Raw genomic sequence first — 23,244 nt, 5'->3', positions numbered from 1 at the left:
CACACACACACACACACACACACACCTTACCTTCTTTTTAAAGTGCCTTACTAGCTCAGTGGCTGGACACTTCTAAGCCTCCTGGGGCTAGCATGCCCTTCCCTCTGGTACTCCTGGTTCAACATCTTCTAAATCTACTTTTAACTTTGCTGCCCTGTTACCTTCTGTGAAGCCCATTGGTCTTTGGTGCCCAAGAAGCTTCCGGGCAGCCTTCCCAGCGGCTGCTTTCCCTTTACTCCTACATTTCGGATGATCTCCCCTCTTCAGCTCTAAAAATGTTCCGTCTGTCTCTCCCGGGCCCTGGCGATTCTTCTTTCCTTTTCCTGCATCTCCACTCTTGAAACTTTAAGGGTCACGCCCTAGCTCCCTTTCTCCAGTCATTGGCTGTATGACAGTTCTTTTTTTTTTTAAAGATTTATTTATTATATATAAGTACACTGTAGCTGTCTTCAGATTCACCAGAAGGAGGGCATCAGATTTCTTTACAGATGGTTGTGAGCCACCATGTGGTTGCTGGGATTTGAACTCAGGACCTCTGGAAGAGCATGTATGACAGTTCTTTATTGGCAATCAAATCCAGCCGGGGGCAGGCTTCCTTTAGCCTGGGTGCAGGACACTGCAAACAGGTATTTTGGGTAACACACTTAGCAAGAGAACATCAGCCTCTATATTTCATTTGTATGTAAATCAAGAAAAAACATACAATCATTTTTCCTGTTGATCTCTTTAATTTCTTATACAAGGGAAAATAATCATTTTTAGTTTTAGCAGTGTAGTCATTGAGGAGCTTGAGAAGTTAAAGTGATTTAGTGTGAATGTGAGTATATGGGATCCTCTTGAATCCTTCCTATGTATTAATAAATCCACCTTTATTTATATGCCCTTCCTGAGACACTGTTAGCTAGTGATGGTGGCTATAGGTTAGTAAGCCTGACTTTCCACCTGACCTTTGTCCCTATGGTTTGGGTTGTGGCCCTTATCACCACTACCTGGAGCCATGAAATTCTTAAATGAATCATGGGGAGCCAGAATCTTTCCTCTTACCCTAAAAACATTTAAAGAAAAAATTTCCATAATTGACATTTCTTAGGAGTCCACGTAATTTACTAATCAAGTTTCCATTCAAGAGTTTTATCTTTAGAGACAGACTGTTTGGGCAACCCAGTCTATAATACCTTTTCCCAACAACACACTGCTAGTAATTTGGTCTTCTATCTTGCTTTTCTCCCACCCCCCACCCCGCTGCCAACACTGACCATTATAGTTCATGTGCATTTTTCTCCTTTATCTCTAGCTTGTGTGCTAGGTCCCCTACTAGAACCCAAGTTCCTGGGGGAGAGGTGACTGACTATATTTGAACAATATGAGCCCAAATTATAGAATGTCTAGCATAAACAAATATCTGCTTATGGAAGAGTGAATATGTGGAGATTGAATTTTGAAAAATGGTTTCATTTTCTGAAATATTTGAAAGCCAGGTCTCCCCCAACCCCAGACTTCTGTTAACTCTTAGGTTCTAGTTGAACCTCTCTGACTTTAACTTCTCAGCCATTGTTGTTGTTGTTGTTGTTGTTGTGGTGGTGGTGGTGGTGGTGGTGGTGGTGGAGGTAGTGGTGTGGGTGTGTGTTTTACATATCTTATATATTCCGGTCACATGACCTCTCAGCTTAGAATCTCCTCTTTATTACAATGCACTATAGTCAGAACATTATCTAGAACATTTTGCCTAACATTTAATGCCTATCAAAACTTCCCTGGTTTCTAATATTTCACACTAAATGTTTTCTTCTCCCGTTTTGTTTATGAATGTGCTGGACCTTTGAACTCTTCTCCAGACAATTTCTTCTTCAGAGTTCTTTCCCTGACCATATTTATTTGTGTTATTTTTCTAGAATGTATTGCATTCTGACTTTTATAAATATTTGGCATATGTATGTGTTGATTCAATTACTAGCTTTTAATATCTTGAATGAGAATGGGAGAGTTAGCATAATTATTATTAATAAAATTGGGGGCAATGTATAAAAATATTAGGAATTTTGTGTGACTCTTTGAGTTCCTAGTAAAATCTATTTCTCTCTCTCTGGGATAGTTGACCTTATGCAGATGCTCGTACCAAGCAGGTATTTAAGGATAATCTGACTGAACTCAGCTCAGACGCAAGCTACATGCTTGCAAATTAGAGAGCAACGGCATCAGATGCCAATATAGCAGCTCTGGGAGCCCTGAGGTGAGTTCAGTCCAGAGTCAAGACATTCAACTGTGGATTCCAAAAAAATTGTCAGGTTCACCCAAGGAAACCATAGCACGAAATTACATGATGTGTCTTTGAGTAGAGAAAAAAATAAAACCAACTGTTTCTTATGAGAGAATTGTTCTGAATTAGCAACTTGAAAAGAGGCCAGCTATGAGTCGTGATTACAAACAAATAATCATTCTGATTGTTATTTTTAATATTTAAAGTAATTGAATATGCTAAAGTATAAATATAAAGCATATTATGTGATAAATTCTGATAGATGTCCTCTCATGTAACTATCTCTATAATTAACATATTCTTCAGAGACTATACATGTTATTTTTCAAATGTACTTGTGTTGTTGTAAAAATATAAAAATAAAAAAGGTATTGAGGTCTTTTACCCCACTAGGTCCACACTGAGGTGCCCCAAGATATCTGATAGATATCTTGGCGAAAACACATCCCAGCCGCACATTTTCCTACACTCAAACACTCACATAAAATAACACAGAACACAATAATCTTTGACCCAATTGGTAATATATAATTGCCCACTTAAACATACAAAGCCTGATACCATCCATCCCTTAGGAACATTGATAAAACCTGTAAATACACAGAGCAGAATCTTAACATCACCTGCCATGGCTTCTCCCCCTCTCCTCTCTCCTGTCTCCTTTCTCCTCTAGTCTCCTCTTCCTTCAAACTTCTCTCCTGCCCATCCTTCCTTCTCCTCCAATGACAGGCCTCCTTCTATCCTATACCTGCCCCTCACCTGTACTTTACAAATTCAATGGGGAGAAGGTTCTGGTGAAGTCACCTGATTCCTGAGTACATGACTAGGCAGCTGTCCTTGGGGCAGTGGAATTAGCATCAAAATACAGATAACTTCAGGGCAAACCACAACATACTTGTAGTTAAATAGGCCATTTCTGGGTTTTATAACTTAAAATACAAGTATAGATTCTTGTAAGCATAAGCCAATCAAGACGCAGATAATTGTCACTACTCCAGGAATTTCCATGGTGCCAATGCAAAAATCTCATCCTCTCACCCATTGGCAATGGGTGTTTGGCAAACACCAATGTGTTTTCTGTCTCCATAGTTCATTCCTTTCTAGAATGGTATGTAAGTGGAATTTACAGAGTCGACCCTGCGGCCATCAGCTTCCCTCAGCACATTGCATTTGATTTTAATTTCAGTTATTAGGGGTTACTGGCCACCCTCCCCTTCCCTGTCTTTTCATCATTCTCTCTTTGTGGGTGAGGAGGCAGGCTGTGGATTCTCTAGACCAACCATTCTGTTTATTCTCCTTTCAAAGGACATTTGGCTGTATTCTGAGTTCGGACAGTTAGGAACTACCATAAACACTTGCACCTATTTCTTTTAAATGTTCCTAAACAAATTCCTTTGCACCTTTTTTTTATACACAATAATGGAATAAGAAGCAAATTTTTATTTACAAAAAAAAATGTGGTTTCAGATGATTCCTAGAGGTGCGCTCTCTCAGTAAGAAGCCCTCATCTTGCCCACCCCCTCCTCCTTCCCCTGAGCCCAAGCAGCAGTGTCTGCAGATACTCCCCAGTTTTCCTGAGAGCAATTTGCTTAACTTTGGGAAGTCTGTTAGCACCATATTGGCAAACCATATGACCCTGGTGAGACAAACACTTTAAGTAATTCCAACAAACTTCAATTTTTAAATTTGTCCATTTGTTTGGTTATATATAGAAGTATCCTATCCAGACTGGATAGATGGCTCAGCCATTAAGACTCCTTGCTGTTTATTAAGTTGTGTTCTCAGCACCCATGCCAGTTAACTTACAATTGCCAGTAATTCCTAGTACAGGGGAACTGGTGCCCTATTTGTGTCTTCTGCTAGCAGCCCCGCACAAGTGCTCATGCACAGAAGTACACATACAAATGCACACAACCTACATGCACACACACACACACGCACACACACACACACACAATCTTTTAACGTACTATCTATACTCTCTGTGCTTTGGAGTAGAAGTTGTTACCTTGTGGGCTGCCAACAGGCTCCCAAAATTTATTATTATTATTTTATTTGTGAAGACTTTTGCCTCAAATGACTCCTTGTCCAGGTGAATAGTTCCAGACATTCTGGAGTGAAGATCATGCTTTCTCATAAACAGACCATGAGAGAGTATGAAGTTATAATATTACAATGATGGAGAAAGCTAGTCTGAGTATCGAATGAAGGATTTAGAAGCATTTCTCGTCATGATAGACAAAGCCAAAATGGAAAGTTTCGACTCTTTATTATCATCCTGCACTTCTTCCAGAAAATAAAAGTTGAATTCAGTTTTGATTCATTTGGTTAGTAACTTCAAAGAAATACTTTTCACATGCCTGTTCTGGGCTAGATATTGATATCTTAATGCATTATTGAAACTTGGCTTTCCTTCCCAAACAGGTACTAATTTAACAGCTCGATCCAAGACCTTTGCTGTCCTGCCTGTGGCCGGCAAGGAGAGGTCAACTATCATCCTGGCCTTGTCCCTGTGCTCAGTGGCGTCTTGGGTGGCTCTAAGTTGTCTCATTTGCTGCTGGTTTAAGAAAAGCAAAACCAGAAGTAGGTGGCTTTGGGGTGGATATTAATGAAAATGTCTGAAGTAGTCATGTGTAATAAATGATTTTCATGTCTTCAAAGAGAAATGTTATAACTGTTAGTGATTTATACAACTCCATGGAGCCCACCATTTCAATAAATACAATAAAGGCAGGAATTACCCAATCTTTAATATTAATGAAAATAATAAATGCTTGCCTTGATTGCATGCTCAATATTGACTGGGTTCTAGGTACATTAGATAAGTAAGTTTATTAATTCCTTAAACAACTTGATGATGGTGAGGTAGTGATTATTATTCCACGGTGGAGGTGTTGCATGGTTAAGTCCTAAGGGTAAATATCTTGGTACTGTCACCTGCCATTAGAAATCCGTACAATTTGTCTCAACAGCCTACTCTTTGATGTGGTGGGTCCCATCTGTAATTCTACTTCTTACACACCTGAGATGGAGAAAGGATGACCGGATATACTTGATAATATCCTTGAGAGTCGGTTTTAGGTACCTCACTGTGAGACACAAAGGAAGTAAAACACAGAGGCAAACTCCCTGGAGGGAGAAAAGCAAGTGCAGGTAGTTTTCCTCAGCAGTGAATAGCTCCAAATAGTCACGCACCTCCCTGATCCAGTCCTCAGAAGCAGAATGTCATGTCTTTAGACAATATCATGCCTTCTGAAAGGGAGTCTCTAATGGGACTTCTTACCCTTCTCCTTTGGTTTTGGAGATGGAATGAGGAAAAACACAGCAGATATGTCACTAAATAAATCTTCTCCTTATACCCAAATCTCACACCACAGACCTTTGAGTATACTGAAGAAGCACCTGTGGTAGGAGGAGCCAGCATGAAACTACAGCTGTAAGCGGTAACCACCAAAAAGGTGCTACAATGAGCGAATGCATAAGGTTCAAATAAGGAACTACATACAATAGATGGAACCTTGCCTAACCACTAGGATGTTCACTGCTTGGACTTGCAAGGACTATTTGAGAAAAGGACAGCACTAATTGATAAACACTGCACCTGAACAGCAGTCAGCCTGGAGATCTTGTCCCTTTCCCCATCACAGTGACTAGAGATAGATAAGCTACTAGTAAAGTCTTTCTCTTTCTGAACCTATATAAACTATATATACATACATATATATATATACACACATATATGTATATATACATATAAATACACACACATGTATATATATACATATATATAGTTTCAAAGGGGTTCTAAATTATATTGCCTATAATGTGTTGAATTTCATTATCTGTACTCTCTATGTGTTTAAATCTGAAATTCTGTCTACATTCTGTTTGTATGTATCTACAGTCTATACGTACATGTGTATATGTGAGTATGTTTGTGTATACATGAGTGTATATGTTTATATGTGTGTATGTATGTTTGTGCTTGTGTTTTTGTGATGTGTATGTAGGTTGTGTGTGTGTATGTTTGTATGTATATATGCCTTCTTTTATGTGTTTTTATATCTATGTTTGTACATGTAGGTTTGTTTGTGTATGTCTGTGTATGTGTTGTATGTATATATTTGTGTATGGTGTTTTCTGATTCCTAAGTAGATTATCAAAATCTTTTATGTCCTATGATCCTCTGGGTTAAGTTATGTAATTTCCACTCTTAATTTACTACCTAATTCCACTAGTAATTCACAGGCCACACACTAAACCTTGTAAATCTCATCCCTTCTGGATGAACTCTTAGTTCTAGAAGTAGATTCTTCTTACATTTATCAATATGTAAGTTTCTCATCTTGGTCCCTTTCTGTTCTTTAAAGCTATCAATATCTGTGGATTCATTTTTCTGACTTTTCAATGACATATCAGAATTTTCACCAACTGTCAATCTGTTTGGACATTGGTTAGGACACTTTTTAGAGTTCTGTGATTGAAGTGCTTCTGCACAAGATGTCACTATTAGATGAATAGATCCTTGTAGTTTACCCAACTCTATGATAGTAAAATACAACATTCACATTTGCAACGTGATCAATTTTTTATGTATCAAAAAATTAGCTCATAATGTCTTAAGTGGATTTATGATTTTGTATTGGGTTGTATCCATAACTATCCTTATCTATATGTAGTCACATTCTCATGATCCCTGTACATTTCTTGGAAGTTTTCTTTGACTCTATTATTTACATCAAATTAAAAGCTTTAATAGCTTTTGTTGTACTAACTGGTCTTTTCCAATGGAAATATAACGTAAACGATATTGAAAGACAAACAGTAAGTGTAGTAATTTTCTAATTTTGTCTCTAGCCTAAATATCTAACATTATTTTGATCAGTAATGAATATAGAATAAGTAGATATTTTGCTTTTCCACAAGTCAGGTGTGTATTTTCTATTTACCATACATTTCAACTAAAACTATTTATATCTCAAGCATTCTAAATCAACATGTGGCTACTAATGTATCAGATGATACAAATTTATATCAAAGGGAGTAATCAGTTTGTGAGTATCTTTAATACCATTTTTTAATCTCTAGACATACTATATACATTCTGTTAAATATACATCACAATCATGATTGAAGGAGATATGAATGGCGGAAATGCCTTCACACTTGGGTGCTTCTTGTAATTTAAAAAAAAAAGTCTTTTAATCTGACAAAACAAGAGGAAAAATGCCTTTTTTTTTCAATTCAGAAATAAAACCAGAAGACATATCTGAATCCCAGGCTAAGGAACAAAAGAAGAATACCCATATCTCTTCCAAACCCAGAGAACTACAAGTAAAGACCGCAAAAGAAGACGCTATGATGGGAGAAGGTAAGGCTTAAGCAGTGACGACCTCTGTGGGTTAATAGTGGCTCCTTTTTTCCTGATGTCAGGTTAGGAAGTGGTTTAGTTCCAGCCCCATTTTTGTTTTTGTTTGCTTGTTTTTGTTTTTTTTTCATTATTGTTCTTAATTAAATAATACCCCAGAGCAGCAAGACACAGGTCTATCGGATTCACTCTGCTAGCAGCCAGTTATTTGAACTGACATTTATATATCTTTTCTTAGAAAAAGATTATTGGTTTCACATTTGAGTTTGTTTAACAGAGACAAGGGAAAAAGCCAGAGGATAGAGGATAGGCATATAATCTTTCCCTTAGCTGTTGCAAAGCTGCCAATTTGGCAACATTATTGAGTTTGGAAAAGCAGAGGGCGTAGTTGCCAAATGCCCGCTGTGCAAATTAGATTTTAGTGTAGAACCCTTAAGATTCGAGTCAGTGTTGCTCAACCACGCCTTGCCGTTTCCTCGGACGGTTAGCAGCATGTATCATTTGCTGTGCTGCAGCATGCACTCCTGCTTCTTCCCCAGTTACGTTATCACTAGAGTTGATGTGAAGCAAGAAAGTTAAGGCTTTACCTCAAATGAATGTCTGACTTTTGGCCTACTTAAGGATGCACAATAGGAATGGAATGACCAGAGCACATGGGCGTGCCAAGCATGGATAGTGTGTGTAAAAAATATCCACATGACTTCCATGACTCTGAAACATTTTAAAATATATGTTCTAGATGGAAAAACAGTTCTAGTTTGCCTAAGCGTCAGCTACCATATTTTCTAGTAGAAAAGGAATGGTTTTAGTGGTTCTGAGTTCAGGTTTAACTGTCATGTGTCGGTTGAAAATTAGAGTTGAATGAGCTTTTCCGTTGTATGCATGCAAGTGAGTTCATTTGTGTGTCCCTGTGTGGGAGACTGTGTGTGTGCTTACATACATAATGTAGCTTGTTTGGGGCCATTCCCCATAGAGGAAATACAATTTTTATTTTTTTAAAAATTACCCAGCTGTATAGCACAGTTCCTCAAACTATACTAAATAGTAATACAAATGAGGATAATAATAATAATAATAATAATAATAATAATAATAATAATAATAATGATAGGGGTAGGAGTGAAGTGGAGATATTGCTAGTATAAAAAATGGAATGAGAAAGGGGACCCAAGAATTCTTTGGCGATTTCCCCATCAAGTCATTTGGATTTTGAGCACTTATCCACCTCTTACAGAGGAAAGCTTCTTGTCCTTTATTGCATGCAGATCCAGGGTGTGTTTGAAATTCTGACTCCAGCAGCTCATCTTCGGCTACATTCTTTAGCAACTGGCTGGGGGGAAGCTGCGCTTGCACCTAACCTAATATGGTTATCTACACATCTCACAGTCTCCTTGCTTAACTTGATGTTATTAAATGCTCCACAATGACTGTGTTTTATGGGGTAGTTTATTAATAAATTATCAGGAACGAGACAAGAAATAGGGCTTCTGGGGATCAGTTTAGACTGGAGAGATGGGAACATCAAAGGGGCCATTTTATTAGGACATCCATGTTAAAAATAGATGTGCTATCTGAGCCCTCCCGGAGGATCATGCTAGATTTGTTTCCTTATCTTCCAAGCTTTGTCTGGATCTTAAAAACATCATTTCCAAAAACGCCTAATTATTAAAATGCCTTAAATAAGTTTGGTTTTGTTCCACTATTTACATGACATTTTAGTTTTCCGTTTCCGTCTATGTTTTCAAACTTTTGGCATTTATTACTAACAGAGTTGGCTTTCCTGCTCGCCAGTGTCTTCCCTCGCTATGGATCCCCTCAGAGATGGAGAAGATTTAGAAAGATGGGCTGAGTCTTACCCCTAAATTTAGATACCAAGCTCATTATGTCATGGACGCAAGAGTAGAAGAAAGGAGGGAAGTGTGGAGAAAGGGGCCCTTAGAGTGCACTGCCGCCAAGGGTTTCGACATGCTGACGCCATCTTTCCAGTTCCTATATAATGCTTCTCTTCTGTGCCTTAGATTTAACAAATCCTCCTTGTCAGATGGGGGAGCAGGAGGATGTGACAATCGTGGCATGGAACCGTGGAGTCGGACAGACTGGGATTACTTCTGAATGCCTCCTTTGACAGAATTTCTATCCTCCAGCTTCACAACTAACCTCCCCGTGCCTTTCAGTTTCCAAACTGGTAAAATTGACATAATAATGCTGCTCCCAGTTGGGGTTGTTGCACAAATTGTGTATCAATTAAAAAAAATTAATATTGGCAAAGGTCACAAGGCAAATCGTAGCATATAATGAATTAACCATGTGCTAGGTATTATTGGATTTCCTTATGACTATGTGATATTCACTCAATTTAGGACAGCCTAACTCCTTGTTAGTTTGCTCAACAGTCTTTCAATTGAGGGACTAGATACTAAGCATTTATTCTTCAGACAGTTTTCCCTAGTCTTTCTCTAAGGAGTTGCCTTCCTCCCTATTTAGTACAGGATACACCCAGACACCAAATTCCCAGCAGAAGGAGTTTGATATCCTGATGGGGGAAGCAGGAGCAAAGGGATGGGATAGGGTGGAGCTAGGGTGGGCTGCCTCTGAATCAGGCAAAGGTATACAGCAAACAGTAGCTGTTTTTGTTTGTATGTGTGTTTGGTTTTATGTTTGTTTGCTTGCTTGTCTGCTTGTTTGTTTTTGCAGAAGTGGATGTTAAGGAGAAAAGGGGAAGTCTGTGCTAGGGTGAGTTGGTAAGCCCTGACTGGATAAGTTAGCCAGTGTAGCCAAATACTGAATTTTGATTACTGGATCTTGGTGTTTTGTCTCAGGAATGAGCCAGGGGTCAAATAAGGAACATGACGGGGCTAGCTTTTGGAATGTATACTAACTGTTTAGCAGGGGCAAAGAAAAGAAAAGGGAAAGGGGAAAGACCTGTCTGCAAAGCTTAGGCCTGCTAGAGAGCCCTTCACTTCCAATTTAAGTAAAAAAGAAATTCTTTCTTACTGGATTAAGAAACATCACATATGTGCCTGCATAGTAGTAGCTGTGTCCTTGAGAACTCCTTTTTACCCCTCCATTAATTTTTTATTCACTTTACAGCCTGATTGCACCCCTCTTTCCTCCTCTCTCTCCCAGTCTCACCCTTACACCCATTTTCCCCTACTCCTCTCTCCCATTCTCCTTAGAGAAGGGGAGCCCTCCATTGGTACCCAGACACCCTGGCACATAAAGTTATTGCAGGACTGAGAGTATCCTCTCCCACTGAGGGGAGAGACAGGCAGACAAGGCATCTCCCTTATGGGAAAGGGATTCAAAAGGTTTGCAACAACAGAGTCAGAGATGTCCCTGATGCAGTCATTAGGGAACGCATAAGAAGACTGATACATATGTGTGGGGGTCCTAGGTTCAGCCATGAGAACTATTTGGTTGGTATTTCAGTCTCTGTGATCCCCATGGGCCCAGGTTTGTTGACTCCATGTAGGCTTTCTTAAACTCCTTGTGCATGTGATAGTTTCCTTCCCAAGGACAGTAACTCTCTGTCCCAGCAATTTTGTCTCCTCTGTATGGCAGCTGACTTACCAATGGCCTTGCAGAGAAGAGTCTCCGTTGTAAAACCAAAAAGCAGAATCAGTCTGTCATTACCTCACAGCCAGAATTGTGGGGACAATTAGTTACATTTGCTTTGAAGGATATTTGCAAATGCATGGAGAAAATAATTTCTGACCAGGACTTTGTAAGGGCAGTTGACACACTGTTGACAATGTGTGGAGACCAAGGACACTGGAATATTCCCTGATGCCTAGTGTCAACCCCACAACAGATATTATTTGGTTCCAAGTGGCGAGAGTATCAGGAATTAGAAACCTGACCAGAGGCTCTTCCCTATTGTTGCAACACGTGGGTGACAAACTAGGAGAATGAATGACTAGTCAAGTTTAGTGCTCCACTCTATATAATATTGAATATTAACATTGGATATTTATTTACTGTGTTTCAAGGAGATGTTATCTGCTTTCCTACCTTATATCAAATTCTAACGTTTGGAAACTCAATTTTAAGGATAATTAGAGAATAGCATTGGCCAATGAAGAATAAAGAAATCATAACAGACAAGTATCCAGTGCAATTGGGTGCTAAAGGGGGAGGGACAGTATTTTGAATGGCATGTTTAGCCCTTCTAAGTCCTCCTGAATCATTTTATACTGTTTTGAATCTCATTTGTTAGGGACTTGGTTGTCCATTTTGCAGAAACTCTGGTTCATAGCAATGCCAGACAAGTCTTGCATTGGTATCGCAACTCAGACCCGTATTGAGTTTTCTCTGTTTTCTTGACCCCTTAAACTGGTCATAGCACATTTGTCTCCCAAGCTAGACACCTCCAAGTTCTGTTTTTTTTTTAGTTTAGTCTTTCTCATACTTCCCTCTTCCTTGTTTACTGAATCTTATCAATTCAGCCACTTTTTATTGTTCTTGATGTACTTCTCTTTTTGCTTCATTTCTCAATATCTTTACTACAGCTACATTTACTGTCCCAAGGCCTGTGTTGTCCCATCCTCTCCAGTCGCTTGACCCTCAATGACGGTATTCCCTGTGTACAACATAGTGACCTCCTTCAAAATGTTCTCAAATCTGCCCACATATTTAGTTTCTTCCATTTCTCCCAACTCAAGATGAACCATTTTTTTAGATTCCTTTAAGAGTTTATAATATTCCCCTCTTGTCAACTTAGCGCAAGGTTTACTTATGTCTACCTTATTATTTGATATAAATTTATATCTTCTATAAGCATTACCTCTTTTACTATAGTGATTATTATATTAGAAACCACAGGGAATGATAGGAGAGATGTTTATACAAGCCCCTGAGGAAGGACAAGTTTATTTGGAAACTGCTAATTAATAGCATTTCTATATCTCATTAAAAGGGGGAGTAAATATTTCCTATTTTCAAAGCATGAATAAAATCTAGCACTTACTTTCTTAAAATAACTTCAAAATAAGCACCGAAAGTTCTGTTGCTACACAGTATTTCATTAACAATAAAAATTTAGATTTCCCAAATATGTACAAAGCAAATAATTTAGTCACATCACTTTACAACACAGTTTGACACGATGGCAGACATAAATCAAAATGAAAAAGACAGCATTGGAAACTATTTGTCGATGATATTAGCCTTTAAAGCTGACCCCTTTCTTTGTAACGTTATCCTGGCTTAGGAATTCCATTATAATAACACAAAATGAACTAACCCAACAAGTGCATAGAATGTGGTTAGGGAGTGTCATGTAGTGGCTTAAATATGTGGTCAGTTTTGAAAGATTTTATGGAAAGATACAGTGAGCCAATTCAAAACTATATTTTGCCGAACAGATTAAAGAAACACTGAATATGGTAGGAGATGATCATATGTTTATGATATATGTTTCATAATTACCCACCTATTGATTTATTTTAATATGATTTCAATCACTTTATGTAATGTCAAATGGTATAAAATGATTCTATATTTCATCATAAAGTATTAATCAATGAGGTGGAGCCAATCCTCTAAAATAAATTAAGTAAATTGATGCCATGGCTGTGGAAAGGTTAGGATCTAGCTGAGAGGTAAAATTCATGTTACCACTCTTTAGATTCTGTGGGAAAAAAATATGTATATATATATATGTATGTATATATATATGTGTGTGTGTGTGTGGTGTGTGTGTGTGTGTGTGTGTGTGTGTGTGTTGAAAATATTGGAAATAACTCTATCTATTAGATTTTAGGTAACTTAGGTTTAGAAAAATAGCCTATGGTAAAAATAAAAACAATTGAGAAGTGCAGATAATTCCAGAGATAAATAGGAATAGAAGAAAGATAAGTATAGTACCACATGTGACACACATTACTCTGTATGTTAATATAAAAGCATCCGTAAGGAACACTGCCTCCACAGGGAATTAGTCAGCTTGACTACTTAGAATATTTACCTAGATCTGTTTTTTAAAGAAAAAAAAAGCAAGAAATTAAATTTCACAAACATAACTTTGCTGAATAAATTGACCAGACACAGCCAGAAATTGAGTATTTCCAAACCAATAAAGTACAGGTGCTAAGGACAATATGTAAGAGACTAAATAAATTTCCTTCTCTGTTCTATTTTCTCTAAATTTCTCTACATCCTGAAGAACAATGTATTGCTCATTGATATAAATGCTAACTTTCACACTAAGGAATAGAGAATCTAGTTGGAACACAAGCAACAGGGTTTACTAACTGTATACGTTCTCTAACACATTGGCAGGTTTCCCAGTCCTTATGACAAACAATGGCGTATATTCCTTCTCCTATGGGACCTCCACTTCAGATTGCATGAGTCTCATAGAAAGTTACTGTCTTGAGAGCTTACATGGTTCAACACTGAGCACCATATATAGAACCAGGTTAAGAAAAAATAGGAACATTTCAGATGAGTGTTGGGAGCCAGAGGACACTCATAAATTCTTGTGCTATTAGAAAGAAAAAAGAAAGAAAGGTAGAAAGGAAGGAAGGAAGGAAGGGAGGAAGGAAGGAAGGAAGGAAGGAAGGAAGGAAGGAAGGAAAAAAGAAAGACACCAAAGAAAGACAGAGCAAACCGTGCAAGAGAGAGGCATAACATGTGCTTGCCGTTTGAGAATGATCTCAAAATCAAAAGAGACGACGGAGCTGCAGAAGTTAGAGGTTGCATGCACTCTTAAGGCCCTCAACACAATGAGTCCTTATTTGAGAACAGGGATATGTCTTGCCCATGTTTTATAATGTTTTCCCCAAAGCTGATCACGTCTGATAATGAATAGTAGGAAGCATGGTTGGGTCGTCTGAAGTCATGTTTCCATTTTAGTGGAGACCCATCAACAAGAATGGTATGGGAAGGAGGCATGTTAATTCATATGTTTTGATACTTACGATCCTTCCTTCCCTAAAACCGAAACACTCAGCTGAATGCCTCAGGATACATATCTGCCATAAATTCATTTTTTTATCTAATTTGTCTGAGATCTAAGCTTCCTGTGGAGGTCTAAGATCAAAGGAGTTGATTCTTTCTGATGTTGGCAGTGATACATAATGTGTGCTGACTTAGTTCTGTCTATAAGCTCACAGTGGGAGGTGGCCAGCCTCCCTGGGCACCTTTACACTGGGAACTTTCATTTCAGCATGGGAGTCTGTCAGGTGTGTTGCTGATTGGAGCTGCCATGTAAATAATTCATGGGAGCCCTTTTATTTTAAATGTTTAGGGGTCCGCAAAAGGAAGCTAGGCTTGCAGAAGTCTTTTATGAATAGATGCAGACTTGAAAAAAACAAAAACAAAAGGACAGGGAGATTTCCAAGGAAGGTCTCTCAAAACCAGGCTGAGAACATCTTCAATGGGTTCAGAAAAAGCGACTTGTAGTGTTTGATTCCTCAGCTCTGTAGTCGTATTGGTTTTATCTAAGGATTCAAATGTAAAGCCCGTTTTTCTTTTAAAGTCTGCTTCTACGTGACCATTGATTATTCTTGTTCCTGGTTATTTGCTGTTGCTGGAAAAACCTCCTTTTCCTCCTAGTGAGAACAGTAGTTTTGGGGGTGATACCAAGTCCAGTACAAGCTACATAAGGAGGCATGGTGATTGTGCAAAGTTGACCACAGGAAACAGTTCCTCCCTTGAAGGCTTTCAAAACCCTGTGAGGAAGAAAGGGCCAACACACAAGTGAAGGTGGCCAATCGTGGCAGTCTCATAGGCCAAGGGAGACACCTCAGTCAGTGGGCCTTGAGATACAAATCCATGTAGCTGAGCTTTCAAGAAATGTTTGTGGAAGGAGTCACAGACCCTACAGGAGAATTAGCATAACCAGGAAGTTCCTATAGCTCTCAGCAAGAGAATCTTTCCTGTTAGGTGACCATGGCAGGTAAATAGCAGGCAACAAGGGTCTGGAAAGGGATAGCGGGCATGTGAAGAACATGTACTTCTCAAATATCAATCCATCCCTTGGACATGATAAGAGCAATATGATTTCTTCTCACTTTTCTACCGTGAATAAAAAGCGCCATTTGTACATTCATCGCTGCAACTGCCTTCATTTGCCTTCACATCCCTTTTCAATCTGCCGTTACAATGAACTGAAGCTGAAACTGGTACTCTGTGCCCAGTTCCTTACGGTAAAATAAAGATGTGCCCATTGTCTTCTAACAAAGAGAAGAAGGCAGCGCTCGGAGAGTTGGAACTCTATAATATGCCAGTTAATAAATTGCCAAGTCCAATGTGTAACCCCAGATAAAGGACTGTAGGGGAGATTCGAGATAAATGGGTAAATGTAGAGGATGGTGTTACTGCTTCCTAAGAATTTGGACAGATCTCTCATTTTGTAAACAGTAAGGCACATGACGTTGTCTGTCGCATGCATTAGAGAATAGTGCAGAGTGGAGGGATGACTCTCACACAGCCAGCTTTTAGAAGAGGAGAGTGAGTGCTCACCATGACTTCTGTCACTAATGTCCTTGTTTCTTAGATCTCTGCACTTGTTCTAATCTTTGCACAGTATTGGTGTGGTATTGGCCTCCACCAACTGTGTATAGCCAAATGCTTGAATTATTCCAGACGGTCTGTTCCTGCTTTATTTGTAGTCTTAAAAATTATTTGTCTCTTAACTCCTTTATATCTAAAGCAGTGATAATAACACTTCATACATCAGAAAGTTGTTTCAAGTGTGAAACTACATGTGGAACTGGAGTGGAACATCTGTTGACTTTTGTAATTGTGATATGTACTAGTTAAGATTATTAAAGCAAATTTTTAGGTTTTTTTTTTTTAATTCAGCTTTCCGAGTAAACAGGTTGATTGGCTTGATGCTTGGCCTTGGCTGTGATTTGACACATATTTACATATTTTCAAATTTGACTCATATTTACAATTAAAAATATTTCTTAACTTAATAACATCATGAGTGGTTTTTTTTTCTTCTTCTGGGAATGATATAATCGCATTTTGGTTACATGGTTAATATTAATTACAAGTTGAGTAGGCAAAATAGTACTTTTTAAGGAAAATATTTCTAAATTTATTTGGAAATTTGGTGAATAGATGTCATTCAATGTTTTATTCTTTGACTATGCTGTCATGATGGCTAAATATAGAACTTGAGTATAGAATATAATAATCAACTGATTGAAAACAAAGTCCATTCTTCTCTTATGTTCTTTTTATAGACATGAGAATGAAGGTCATGGAGGGAAGGCAGAACCAGTTTTCCCAACACTCAATGGATGGAGTGTCAAAAAGAAAAGTTAGCCGCCGTGCTGTCCCAGAGGAAAGAACAGCTACACCTGCCCTGAAGATTCCCAGAACCACCTGTGTCCCAGGAGCTCTTCCTCAGCAGTTGACTCTGCCGGAGCCTGGGAACTGGCAGGAGGCCCAACAGCAGCTGCTTAGATACCAGCTGGCAGGCCGCGATCAGCTGCTTCTGTTATGCCCAGACCTCAGGCAAGAGAGGCAGCAGGGTCAGGAGCCTAGCCAGCTGAACAAAGGGAGTGGCCGCTGCATGGGGCTGTCTCAAGAGAAGGCCACTTGCGTTCCCACTGAGACCTTCTGCCTTCACACAGCTCCACCAGAAACTATCCAGTAACAGCTGTGGGCGCGGAGCACTGTGGGCGTTTGTATGAAAAGGAGAAACTGTTCAAAATTATTTCTACATGGTGAACGGGGGAGGAGAGGTCTGATCTGTTTGGACAACTAAGGGAGAATGGGGACGACTGTAATTAAGCTTCTCTTAGAGCCAACACTCAGGATGCTTCAGGCTTGTCTTATGGAAGACCTGTGATAGATTTAGTTAGCTGATGTTGTATCTGCAGGACTACAGAAATACTCAGGAGATATCTTACACCAAAGCTTATCCCCCAAACAGAGGTAACATAATAAGAGTTACTTGTAGATTTTATTTCGTGGTTTAAATTTAGTAATTATTGGGAGCTTTCTGCATTGCAAGCATTATTATTTGCACCTCATGAGTATTTGTACATGAAAGATGATGGTTACATAGGCTTTGTTGGGATTTCAGTTAAGAAAAAGATATGAAAACACTAAATTTAGGCAATTTTTATGTACTATAGGTACATTTCACACCAGGTATTTATATGAAAAGGGGAAATATTCAAAGCTACTTCTCTGTGGTAAGTGGGAAAAGAGAGGTCTGATCTGTTTGGACAACTAAGGGAAAAATGTGGACTCTCAATATTTTGACTTAATAGTTCTAATAATTTCTTCTAGTTGGGTAAAATTTACAACTACCAGGGAATTTTTCTAGAAGACTAAACATAATCTAATGGTAAAGTGGACTAATGGCTCTCTTATTTATCAGAGAACTGATTTTTGTTTCCCACAAAAAGCAAGTATAAGGAGTGCCCAAGAGACTAGAAAAGAAATCTTAGGTATGGTCTTTTGAAGCTGTGTTTAGGGAGATGAAGCAAAGAGGTAGCTGATGCTTTAAGAAAGAAAGTGCATCAATCACCCTCTCTAAACTGCTGAAAATTTTATAAGGAATAGATAGATGCCAAAGGATTTTCCTGAACTGATTGATATATTTATGTGACCTTTTATCTTCTTTAGTTTACTGATACAGTAATGCATTCCGTGACTTGGATTCAAACGCTGAACCAAATTTACATACCTTAAATAAATCCTGCTGGCATATTTTTTGATATACTAACAGGTTTAGTTTGCTGATATTTTATTGTATTTTATATCTAAATGATATAAAATATTATAAAATAATATAAAATGATATGAGATATTCGATCATAATTTCAGTTTATTTTTTCAATTAACTTTAGCCATGCATAGTTTGAATGCCTGTAGCCTAAGCTTTCCCAAAAGAGACGGCCGGAAAATGCTTTAGCACGGGAATTCAAGGCCAGTCTGAACCCCATAGCAAGACAAAATAATTTCTTTAAAACGTGAATTAGGTGTAGGGCATCTGGTGACACATGCCTCTGGCCCCAGTACTCAAGAGATAGAATAGCAGGCATCACAAATTTAAAGGTAGCCTGGGATCCACAATATGCTGCAAGCCAACATGACTTATCCACAAAGAACTTGTCTCAATAGAGAAAAAAGAATTAGGAATGCTCTGTATTTTCTGGAAGAAATTCTGTGAAGTTGGAGGGGGGAAATGGAACTTTTGTTGTTGTTTTCTGTAGTCTGTAAAAACATTGTATGGAATAGACATGACTCTTCTCCATCTATTTGGTCGGTTTCAGTATCAAAATTGCTTGGCCTACACATGGCTTTTTCAAATTTTTTTAAATTATGGATTCAATTTTTTATAGATTATAGAACTATTCAATTAAAAAAAAGAAAGAAAGTGCAGACCACTTTAACATACTCATCCATCTCTACTTAAACTAAAGAATACTTTAAGTGCACTGACTTATCACATTTGTCTGCTTCTCAGAAAGCCTTATAACATGAGAATATGAAGAAAAGATATGGAAGACAGTCAGGCAGTGAAAAGAATTTCTACATTTTTCCGTGGAAAAATGTCAGATTTTCCCACAGTTTAAACCAAGATTTTTCCAATCTCCTTATGGCTAAAGGAGCTCTTCTGGGGTTGAGACGAGACACAGGCAAGCAATCCTGTCTTCTATGGCTAACTCTTAAATGATGGCAGCTTAGAAATTGAAACCATAGGATGTATTGGTAAGGAGTAATCATCAACTAGAAAGCATTATCTCTTTCCACCACGAGTCGGCCACAGCTATCTCTGCCTCTTCTTTAAACATTCTTGAAGTAGCTCATAAAGCTCCTTGTTTCTAAGATTACTTAGTTCTGAGGTGTTGACTCTTTCCTGTGGCTCTCTACTGACTGCTGAGAGGAGGAATGATGACGCTGAGTCCGATGCTCCCTGGAGATGAAAATCCAGTCTATATGCGTGCTGAGATGGCATAAATCAATTGCAATGATACAAAATTACCATTAAGCTATAAACTAGCTTCCTCAGGATAAATCTTATAGATGTATCTTTTCAGACAACAAAGGTACTTTAGAATTAGCTACCAAAACCCAACACTTCTGCGTAGCATTCCTTCTCCCATTTAATTAGCCCTTGCAATAACTCTTTTATTATATTTCATTTAGTAACCTTTTGATCTTTAAAACCATTGGCCTTGGCAAACTCTAGTGCATACTCTTAATTCTCAAGAACTGTGATCTTCCTGGACCATACCCTTTCAGAAATTAAGGAGTTTGAGGACTGCAGGAGAGTAGCCTTCAGTCACTGTGTTGGTTCCTGTTTGTCTTCGCCTTACATCTGCACTCGGGTAACTGCCTTCAACTCTTCCAATCTCTGCCCTGACTTTTGGTGAACTCTATTCCGTGTACCTACTGAGACTTTTCACAGCCACTGTGGAGTCAGTGCAGAGCTCAACCCTGCTCCAGCTCGCTATTTTCCCCTCCTCATTCAATAAATGGCACCATATCGTAACAGCAATCATGACCCTTTTTTATATGTCAACGTTCTCAGTCAACTCCCAAGACTCATTTATACACATTTCTGCAGTCTAATGTTAATCTCCTCATCCGTACCCCATGCAGTTCAGGATCGCCTTTGTGTGAGATAAGTTTTGAGCTGGTTCTCTTTTTCACTGCTTAAAAAGAAAAAAGATGGGTGAGTGGGATAAATGCTGGGAGCAGGAAAAGAAGCTAAGATCATTTGTGGCTTAGAACAAGTCTGTAACTGCACCATTGATGAAGGTAAATATTTCTGAGCTACTCCTATTAACCAAATAAACCATGGGATAAACATCTTTTTTCCTGTGTCATTTCAAAGAATCTATTTTTGTTGCTCATTTCCAATGCTCTCTATATGACGTGCCCTTCCTCCCAAGAGATTATTTTGCTAAAGCTCTGAGGATTTAAAAATATTTGAGAACAGATTTTAAGAGATGCTCATCACAGAAAGCTGATAAATATGAGAGGTGATACAAATGTCATTTAGCTTTACTGAACTGTTTTACAGTAGATGTGTATTTGAAAACTCTACTTTGTACTGAGTAAATACATGCAATTGTTAATCTGTCAAATATATTAAAACATTCATGAATATTTTTGCATAGTAAAATACAAAGGGAAGGCGGTGGAGTTTGTCCCATTTTTCTTGCTTTTTGCATCAGGTTCAGGGAGCCTTCAACAAATGTCGTTCCTAGAGAAGAGACTGAGGCATGGGAGTCTGGTAGTTACCATAGAATTCTTGCCCATGATGCTGCCAGTGAAGTTTCTAAAAATGAAGATGCCTTGAGCTGTCTGAGGCTTTCTCTCTTCCAAAAGCTACTTAGTTGAATGAGTTCTACCCATCTAACAGCAGAATACCGAACATACAGAATTGCCATAGATTAAAATGCACATGAAGTACATTCAAAAACAAAATGGGAGTAACACTATGAAACACATGCATTTGTTACTCAACTAAATGTCTTTAAAACTGTGTATGTCTGTGACAGTAAATTCCATCCCATCATTTATTTTCTTTCTAATTCTATGAAGAATTGAGTTCGAATTTGGGTGGGGATTGCATTGAATCTGTAGATTGCTTTTGGCAAGATGGCCATTTTTACAATGTTAATCTCACCAATCCATGAGCATGGGAGGTCTTTCCATCTTCTGAGATCTTCTTTAATTTCTGTTTTTAGTGACTTGAAGTTCTTGTCATACAGATCTTTCACTTGCTTGGTTAGAGCCATACCGAGGTATTTTATAATATTTGTGACTATTCTGAAGGGTGTCATTTCCTTAATTTCTTTCTCAGTCTATTTATTATTTGAGTAGAGGAAGGCTACTGATTTGTTTGAGTTAATTTTCTATCCAACCACTTTGCTGAAGTTGTTTATCATGTTTAAGAATTCTCTGGTGGAATTTTTGGGGTCACTTTGAAGGCTCATTTCCCCAGTGTGGGGGAATGCTAGGGTGTTGAGGTAGGAGTGGGTGGGTGGGAGTGGGAACATCTTCATAAAAGCAGGGTAGGAAGGAAGCAGGGAGGGAGGATGGTAGAGGGGGTAATGGGAATAATATTTGAAATGTAAATACATAAAATATCAAATAAAAAATGTGGACATTTATTCTATCATTCTCTCCCCAAATTTAAAATTCTTTCAGTGTCAATTTTAGAAAAGCAATAAGAAGGAATTAGAATCAAATGGAGAACAATTTCTTACAATCTTCATTATAGCACTGTGACAAATTATAGACATACGTAAGAGAGGAAGTTCCCAGACTGCAGCTTTAAAAGACAAATGAAATATTTTTTATTAAGTCAAGTGAGATATACGGATTTGGGTGTTTCACATTCTTTTGACCTGGTAAGTTTAAAATACATTACCAAAATCAACTGGGAATCTCTTCACCTGAACAATTAAAATAAAGACTAGATTCTCTTTAGCATGGTAGTTTCTTGTGTGTAAGAAAATTCTTTAATATATTAGAACCTTTTAAAATTCATTGAAATCCAAAGGGATGATTGTATTTTTGTCACCTTATTTTTGGTATCTGAAAAACATTTTATTATACCACTCTTTCCCTTATTTCAAAGTAGTAGCAATAGAAAATATGTGAGAACATATTCTACTCTCCATTGTGTAGAAGAAAAAGAGGCAGTTGTCAAGTTAGGGTCAAAGGCAAATTCCAAAGTTCAAATGCAGCAATTCATCCTTCTTGTACAATAGAATGTCCAATAGAAAAAAACTATTCAATTTATGCAATATCAATATGCTAAAAAATCAAATTGAACAATGTCTAGTATGCTTCTCCCAATTCAGGTACAAAAAAATGTATTCATCCACATGAAGGAGACAAAGGAATGTAAGAAATTCCCATACTATTTAGCTATGCCTGCCAGATAATGTGACTCTGTCTTAGGTTAGTAGCACAGTGTGATTTTTCCCTAAGACTTGATTTCTTTTCTTTTCTTTTCTTGGATATTTTCCTTATTTACATTTCAAATGTTATTCTTTTCCCTGTTTCCCTTCCAGAAACCCCCATACTATCCTCCCACCCCCTACCTCCATGAGGGTGCTCCCCCACCCACCCACCCATCCACTCCTTCCCACCTCCCTGCCCTGGCATTCCCCGACACTGGGGCATTGAACCTTCACAGGACCAAGGGCCTCTCCTCCTATTGATGCTTGACAACGCCCATCCTCTGCTACATATGGGACTTAATTCTAATCCAGTAAATACCATATGCTATAACACTGAAATTGATTATTCACTGTCAGTTCCTCAGATTTAGTCCCTCAAGTTAGAGATATAACATGCTATATGTATACTCTAGTTTATAAAAAAGGATAGCTTGAGAAATTAAATATTGAAGAATTTTTCTTAATATCAGGTAAATAAATAATCTTGAGTGTTTCCCTAGAGTCTTGAATACTCTAGCAGTATTATCCATTTTGGATTATAGATTGAGTCAACTCCTATTCCCAACAAAATTTTATTCTATTCTCAATGTCACAGCTTCAATTATCACCTCTTTCTAAAGTCCTCAATCTCTTCCCATATACTAGTTTGTCTCAATAATAATCCAACATAATTAATAAATTCATACCCTGAAAGATAATGGAAACCAAGAGAAAAAACAAGGATA

At 38.1% G+C, this 23,244-nt stretch overlaps 1 protein-coding gene across 1 annotated transcript in view; it reads left to right on the top strand.

The window, feature by feature from the left end:
• The window catches only part of Pkhd1 (PKHD1 ciliary IPT domain containing fibrocystin/polyductin), a 490,001-nt gene extending 469,590 nt beyond the window's left edge, over positions 1 to 20,411 (top strand). The window contains exons 65-67 of the mRNA XM_087568149.1: positions 4,682 to 4,840; positions 7,506 to 7,628; positions 16,823 to 20,411. Coding sequence (XP_087424275.1) covers positions 4,682 to 4,840; positions 7,506 to 7,628; positions 16,823 to 17,238 — 698 coding nt within the window. The 3' untranslated portion in view covers positions 17,239 to 20,411. The remainder of the gene's footprint in view (positions 1 to 4,681; positions 4,841 to 7,505; positions 7,629 to 16,822) is intronic.
• Positions 20,412 to 23,244: the final 2,833 nt, after the last annotated feature.

Source organism: Rattus norvegicus, chromosome 9, assembly GCF_021556685.1.
Source record: "Rattus norvegicus strain SHRSP/BbbUtx chromosome 9, alternate assembly SHRSP_T2T, whole genome shotgun sequence".
Taxonomy (NCBI): Eukaryota; Metazoa; Chordata; class Mammalia; order Rodentia; family Muridae; genus Rattus; species Rattus norvegicus.
The sequence above is the reverse complement of the archived record's forward strand: the minus strand, read 5'-3'. Positions and strand labels throughout refer to the sequence as shown.